The following is a 7,830-nucleotide window of genomic DNA, read 5'->3' as shown; positions in this document are numbered from 1 at the left end:
ATTAAAACATAAGTATTGATATTTATACTTAAAAAAAGCACATTTACAAAGTAAAGAAGTTATAGTTTGAAGACTAAAGGAAAAATGTGAAGTATCTATTCCTCCAGTTCACTTGCACATCGAGAGCTTTTTCTTTTTATTTTGAAACTGGTTCGTGAGCTTTTGTGCGGAGGTGTTTCAAACAAAAGGCTGTCAAGCTTTCCACATGGATCGTTTTCTTTTGCGATGAAGCAAGTTGCTTCGCCACTTTTACAAGTATATAATACTGAACAATTTAGTACTGGATGCCACATAGGCCTTGCTGTTCGATTTGAGCAATTTGGCAACTCTATGCAACCAAACAAGGTCTTGCTAGTTTTAAACAACTTGGCTCCGGATGCTAGCAGAATTTATCTTTTCAAAAAGATCGTGTGCCCTAAATTTCAATTTCAGAACACAAAAATATGGCTGTCTAATCATTAATGACAATTGTCTAGCCCATTTGTTTACCACCAATTACAAGTGACACCTCAATTATAACAACATGGGAGAAAGGGACAAAAGAGAGAGAGAGAGGGGGTAGATCACCACGATCAATGAGTTTGTCTAGAACATCAGTTCACTGACTCCACCATACGCTGCCTCTGACTCATCAGAAGCCAGAGGCTTCCCATCCACCAAGTCCAGGCAGGCAACTCTGCTAATGGTCACAATGCCATGACCAGTACAGCCACACATGCTGCCACAGCTACCTGTGGCCATGTCCACCAAACCTAGCAAGCACAAACAAAGGGGTAACACCTCAGCAGACGAGCAAAAGGGGCGCAAAGTTCCAATCGGAAGAACAATGGACAGATAGACCACTGGAAGGTTGTTCTCAACTTTCATGATTGCATTGCAGGTTATGTGACTGACAGCAAAGGAAATAGCTCGGTTCTGCTTATCAGTGGCGATTATCGGCGGTTCCACCTTTAAACCATGTGTTTATGGCTACCAGGCTACCTACTCACATTTCTGGTTTTGTGCCAAGACTGGAATGCAGAACGAAAAGCGAATCACGTCGAAAGCTAAAATTCATTCTCTGCTTCATTGTAACCGAACATTCATTGTCATGCATTTTTCTTTTCTCGAATGAGGGTTATTAATTAATCTGACTGACAATGGTTGTGCCACGTTCCTTTATACTCCCTCAGTCCAAGAAAAGATGCAATTATAGGATTCATGCCGGTCAAATTTACTTAAGTTTGACTAAGTTTATTATAAATATTATAAATATTTATGTCTCTAAATAAATTTATTATAAAAATATGTTATGTAACAAATTTAATGATATTAATTTTGTATCATGAATATTAATTTTTTTATAATTTTGATCAAAATATAAACTGTTTGACTTTTTGAAAAACGAGAATTTCATTTTTTTTTTACGGAAGGAGTACGTACCCTGACATCCTTAGTGCTAACTAAAGCATCCGGTATCAATGCAATGCAAAGTTGCCCAGTCTACAACATTGCACTAAATATGCCAAAGAAAAAAAATATCAGCAGAGAGTCAATATATATCTCTAATGCATGACCCTTTCCAACAAATCCAAAATTAGCTTTTTTCTTAAAACGATTCCTTCATTCCAAAGCAAGCATCAACCACACCCACACTGTTGCTAGGAGTGAACATTAGGAGCTAGCATGTCAACCATCATTAGCAGCAGCTAGCAAAGAGAGCAGAGCTTACCATTGTCGCCGTGGCTGCGGCCGAGATGCTGTAGTACCTGCCGTTGTCTGACCCGTAGCCGCCACCGCCGGTAATGCTGCCACCGGAGGAGGAGGTGGTGTTGTCCTGCGGAAGGCGGTAGGAGAGCTCGTACGCCGGTGTTCCGTCGGGCTTGAAGAGCCCGTAGTTGCGCTCTGACGTCGGCCCGGGCTTCATGTTCTCGTTGAAGAGCGCGAACATGTAGACGCGCAGCGGCGCCGCCGGCCGCAGCGGCGTGCCCTTCCCCTGGGCCACGAGCCGCATCACGTTGCCGTTGTACCTCGCCGCGTTCTGCGGCGTGGCTCCGGTCTCGTTGGCGTCCCCCGCCGACGGCCACCCGGTCTCGGACACGCGTACCTCCACGGCCCGCGCCGCCGCGCTGTTGGCCGCCGCGATGGCATGGTACACGGCGTCCACCTGCGCCGCGAGCATGTTGGTGTAGTGTAGCCCGGTCCCCGGGTCGGCGACGCCGGCATGCCCGGGTTCCAGCAGCGCGTACTCGAGCTCCACTCCGGTGGGTTCCTCGGCGTAGGCGAAGTAGGGGTACGCATTGACCAGGAACGGCGAGCCCGCGCGCGCGTGGAAGTCGAGGATGGGGCAGAGCATCGGGAGGAGGTCCTTGCGGAAGTAGGCCGACGACGGCGGGTACGACGTGGCCAGCACGCCGAGGTTGTGCGCCGTGGTGACGGCGACCTGCTTGTCCAGGCCCGCCTGCGCAAGCGCATCATGGAGGCACTGCATCGCCGGGAGGAGGTACCTGGATAGCGAGGAGCTATTGACGCTGGTGAGCACCTCGTTGCCGACGGTGAGGAAGGCGATCTTTGTGGCCGGGAGCGCGGGGGCAATGTTGGAGCGGACCCAGGAGGAGGCGCCGGTCGGGGTGGAGACAGTGGCGAGGCACTCGTCAGGGACGCCGACGACGAGCTCGACGCCCGTGTTGGCGAAGGCACGGATGGTGGTGGGGTCAGCATTGTAGAGTCGGACGCGGCCGACACCCAGGGAGGCGACAATCTGCGGCACTGAGGTGGCTGCAGGGAGGTTGTTGCCAACGCGGCCGTAGCTGATGCCCAGCAGCGCCGAGGACGTCGCCTCAGGGGTGGAAGGGAGCAGAATGAGCAGGGCCAGCGACAGATGGAGTGCCGCCATTGCGCGTGATGGCAGTGTGCTCACAGAGAGGCAGAGGCAGAACACAGAAGCTTGGGGAAATGAGAAGCTTAGCTTTGCACCTTGAGGTGGGATTTGGCTTCGAGCGGCTGGACGCCTGGACCGTAGGGGTTTGGTGGGGGTTGGACCAGATCGGGGGCCTCAGCTGCTCTGCCGGTTCATTGCGATGCAAAATATGGAAGAAAATTGGGTGAGCGATGGGCGTATTGCAGCTCGCGTGCGCCCCCTAGGCTGATGCCTGCCGCATGTCGCCGGTTGTAATCAAAGGGGCAGCACACGAGGCGCGTTGGCTCTCCCCTTCACAAGGCTCCACCGTGCGCCCTCGGCTCAGACGTGAGCACGGCTTCTCCTCAAGTACAGGCTAATGGACGCTCGGAGACGGAGGCGGCGGCCTCTGCTCTGAAGAACACCCCCACAAACAGAGGTGCCGCCTCATCCATAGACAGGTAACGAAATAATATCAAAATTCAGATCTAGGCACAAGTATAGATGTGCTGAATTTTGATTCGGCTGATCCTTGTAGCATCTTGTAGGTCGAAGCAAGCTATGATGTGGCCGATGATTATAGCACATCTACCATGGAGGCTACTTCTGGACGGAAGCGACGGCAGCGGCGTGCAACTGCCCATAGTTAGGCCTCGATGCAATCTATTAGCATGTCGTGTGTGAGAAGAGCAGATTCAAAGGAGCCGAGCCGTCTGTGATTTGTCTCCAGCTGAGGGTCGTGCCGTCAGATGGAGCCGGTGACACGTGGCAGGCATCAGCCAAGGGGCGCACACGAGCAATACGCCCATCGCTCACCCAATTTTCTTTCCAAAATATAGGGTGGAAACTAGTACGTCTAAATAAAAATTTAAAAAATTTATTTAAAAATATAGTTCGACTTCTAAAAAATTAAAACTTAGCATATTTATAGTCTATACAAAAATGCCAAAGTTAGGATGCAAAATCAAATTAAAAAAATCATATGGGAATTTCGCCTTCTAGTGCACATGCACCTAAAATATATTACTTATTATATGGATTTTTCTAGTTTGAGTTTGCATCCAAATATTTACATGTGAGTACATATTTATATACACTATCGACGCACCAAGTTTTAAATCTTTTTGAGTGACTAAAATATATTTTTGAATTATTAGTTTCCATGTTTGCACCTAGTATATGGTTTTCACCACATATTTTTCTCCATTGAAGCACCACCAATGTACGATGGTTATTGGTTAGATACTTGGATGGAACAAAATCATGGGAGTTTATTTTCCACCAAAAGTGTCAGGGGCGGTCGTGCAAGTATACAATTGATTTTGCATAAGCACATTTTATACAAAAATCATAAATGTGAACTATAGACTAAGCATTTGCAAGTATAGCATGGTTAATTGGAATGAGCAAATAGCATTTGGATCTTGATCTTCCACTGAGTCCTTGTTTCGAGTCAAGTTTAGTTTGTATCTAGAAGTACAGAACTTATAGCTTTCGAATAAAAAACTTTGCAGAGGGGTACACATTAACCCCACTAAAGACAAGGGATATCGCCATAAGACCCATCGGTACAATAAATGGGATTTCTTGGTGTCTCAACCTTTCACCATTTTGGCCAAGAGTGTCCATGAACGGTTAGAGAGGTACCCGGATAACGACACCCCATCTATCTAGCGTCACCTTCACGCTGAATCCATGGATAGATCGGTCGCAATTAGGTACTTGGCTTGTCATCCCCATTTATGACAAGTGGTTTGTACAATTATGTTCATGACTTGCTACCACGAATACACAATACTTAATCAGTTAGGGAGCTATGTCATTCAAGACCATCACTCGTCTTGCCATGACCCAACCCCTCGCCGACCATTCATCATCCTTCATGCCAACATTCATCAAGTTTTATTAGATCATAATCCATTTATGTTGCATTAGTGGACAATCATGCCCTATATCGCGCAAGAGATGAGAAACCCATCATCATCCCGACTTTTACCATCTAAGCATACTGAGCATGAATTATTTGATACTTGAAAGTAAACAAGTAACGTTTGAGTGGTGCGGTAACATCAAGGTATGAAAGCTCAATTAGGAAGTCATCAGTGTACTAATCATATGGTAACGTAACGATGCAAATAAATAACTATAGTTCATTAATGCATTTGCAAAGTATAGGGATGCATAGGGGGCCTGCCTTGAGCGGTCTCAGGTGTTTCATCCATTATCTCAACCTCCTGGGTTCCTCTACAACAACCTCCATGAGAACCTCATCACCTAGAAATGTATGATGCTTGATGAGGACAATGCATAAAGTAAATGATATGACATGATATGCATTATTGTTACTTGATTAGGGTTTAATTGTATACATCATGTGTAGATGGCATAGTGTATGTGTGCTGTTGACATGCATTGATGGACACTCCGTCAATACCCACGGACGGTTTGTGGTGACAATCCATTGACACCAGTGTAAACTTTCCTAAGTGTTTGTTTTGGCGGATGCTCTGTCCTTGCCTATGGATGGTCCATCAAATTAATTTGAGAGCACCCGAGGCTAAACAGTTTGGATTTACTATTCTTTATAATTAGATGGACACTCCGTGACATTTCACTAACACTCTGAATCCTAGGACTTAGATGTTTAGGTGACTAAGTTTGTGTGGTATTTATGGACGCTCCATTAGTGAGCTCAGGCTCTCCATCAGTTAAGTCTGTAGCCTCTGGGTGTTTTCTGTTCTTTGGAAGTGGGTGACGGGATGTTCTGTCAAAGGTAACTGACAGTTCATCAGGATAAGTCTGTAGCTTACTTAGTTTTTCTAAGTGCTGAAGGTTCTCACGGAACGTTTCGACGGAGGCTCCGCAACGAACTAGCTACTGTCGGTTTTGGAATTTCATCCAAAAATATTCCACCAAACTCTCCACGTGATTTGACATAGGATCCGTTAGATTAGGTCCGTAGCCTCTAACTTTTCCGCCTTGGTAAAAATACTCAATGTTCTTCCTAAGTGTTTTGGTCATGTAACTGCATCGATAGAACCTTCCATCAATATGGACGGGTGTTGATGGTCCTTAAACATCAATTTTGACCATCAACATTACACCAAAATGGGACTAAACAATAAACATCAATTTTGACCATCAACATTGCACCAAAAATGGGACTAAACAATAAACATCAATTTTGACCATCAACATTGCACCAAAAATGGGGCTAAACAACACCATAGTAGTGATTTATGTTTATAATTCACCTATTTCCACTTGTACTTGGAGATCTTTGCTCATGTAGGAAAACTATACAAAAACAACAAAAAACAAGCACTAAAGGCAATTGGAGCAAGGTAGGGCCACCATGGCCCACTTGGTGGGGTTGCCTGACCCCACCATGCGTCCGCCGATGTGGCACCACTAGTGCCACCTCACCAATCCATGGGAGTGGCTAAGAAACACACTTTCAAGCCTTCTCCACCATTGATTTCAAGTTGGTGCATGATGAAAGACAGAAAAGAGACTACACATGGATTCTTGGACCCACCAGTGATGTGTCGGTGCTCAAATTGACAAATGACTTCATACCCACACTCTATTACACCCCTAGGGGCCCCACACCAAGCAAGAGGGCCCACTCCTTAGTGGAGCATCGCCTGACGGCCCACTTCCACCAAACCGACTCTCCTTTGGACACATGCAAGAAGGCACAATTTGGAGCAACGTGGTGCATCAGTTTAAGCCGGTTTCATTGGCGGTTGATCCAAGGGTTGTGAGAGGCTCTCCCATGGATTGATGACATGGCAATAGAATATCCCCTACTCCACCTCTCACTATAAATAGGACCTGTCTCCCTCACTTGTAACACATACCAAAAGAGAAGCTCTCTCTACTATCTCAAGATTTAGTTCTAGTTGTCTTAGTGCTAGTCTTGGTGGGAGCTCTGCCCAAAGTCTAGAGCAGTCTTCAAGAGTCTGGTATAGTTTTATTTCTCTCTTGTAAATACGTTATTTATTTCATTATGTTACTTTCTATGCAAATACTATTTCAAGTCTTTTACTCTAAGTACTAGTCTTGTGCTCTAGTTATACTTTGGGCATGCTTATACTCCTTTGATAAGTGGGCTCTCAATAGCATGGATTCTTCATCACTAGTTGATGCTCTAGTCTTAACGTGAGGCTAGGGTAGTATCAAATAGTGTAAGTGTGGTGCTTATACTATCGGATACCTTGGAATGTGGTTAGGCCTCTGGATAGATTGCAGTAGTTGGCAAGTGGTGATAGCCTTGTCCATCCTATGTATTCCCCATGATAGGCCCAGTTGTTAAATCATAGGGCTCATTGTGCTTTATGCCCAATCAACCCTCTAGGTGAGTTCAGGGTAGGTATACCCTAAGTCCTATTGCATCCTACCTTGCACTATCTTGGTTTATCAGTATCACCACAATCGCTAGGTTGGGGTCCGGTTGCATAGCCTAGGTTGGGGTGCTCTCAGCGTGAGATCCGAACCTTGGTCTACCAACAAGTCCTGACTATGGACTCCAGGTCCGGTTGGGACACGTGGCACAATGAGAATGAGTGAGGGAGCTCTGGACTCTGCTCCTTGGTCTGGATGGCGGGGCTGGACTGAGTCTAGACATAAAAACCCTCTTTGGATGCTTATTGTATTGCTTCAGACTCTACAACATGTTGATCCAGAGCTACTCTGTTGAGCTCGGTCTAGAGGTGGGTGAATGCACATGAAGTGACCTTTGAGTGGCAACAGTCGGCTTCAAACCATTAAGGACACATGGTGATGATCCATGCTCTGGACCTTGGTGGAGCATGGTCTGGAGCCTTGGCTTGGAGCTTGGGTTTGATGCCATTTCGGCTGAGTTTTGAGCAATGGTTGTATTTGGCCTTTGGGATATAAATAGAGGTGGTGCTCAGCCTTAGCTAAGGTTGAGCACCTTGGGGATGTGT

At 46.2% G+C, this 7,830-nt stretch overlaps 1 protein-coding gene across 1 annotated transcript; it reads right to left on the bottom strand.

The window, feature by feature from the left end:
* Window positions 1-467: 467 nt before the first annotated feature.
* Window positions 468-3,124, bottom strand: LOC136539178 (glucan endo-1,3-beta-glucosidase 11-like). Its single transcript, XM_066531119.1, has 2 exons — window positions 1,712-3,124; window positions 468-752 (listed from the first exon to the last, which is right to left on the bottom strand). The coding sequence occupies exons 1-2, from the start codon at window positions 2,873-2,875 to the stop codon at window positions 687-689; spliced, it is 1,230 nt and encodes a 409-aa protein (XP_066387216.1). The 5' UTR covers window positions 2,876-3,124; the 3' UTR covers window positions 468-686.
* Window positions 3,125-7,830: the final 4,706 nt, after the last annotated feature.

The sequence above is a fragment of the Miscanthus floridulus genome, chromosome 2 (assembly GCF_019320115.1).
Source record: "Miscanthus floridulus cultivar M001 chromosome 2, ASM1932011v1, whole genome shotgun sequence".
Lineage (NCBI taxonomy): Eukaryota > Viridiplantae > Streptophyta > Magnoliopsida > Poales > Poaceae > Miscanthus > Miscanthus floridulus.
This window is presented reverse-complemented; position numbering and strand designations above follow the sequence as displayed.

Excerpts from the sequence above, each read along its gene's own strand:
- LOC136539178 (XM_066531119.1), bottom strand. The coding sequence starts at position 2,875 with ATGGCGGCACTCCATCTGTCGCTGGCCCTGCTCATTCTGCTCCCTTCC. Across the intron at positions 753-1,711 it reads CCGCAGCCACGGCGACAATG|GTTTGGTGGACATGGCCACA; the intron begins GTAAGCTCTGCT and ends TGTGCTTGCTAG.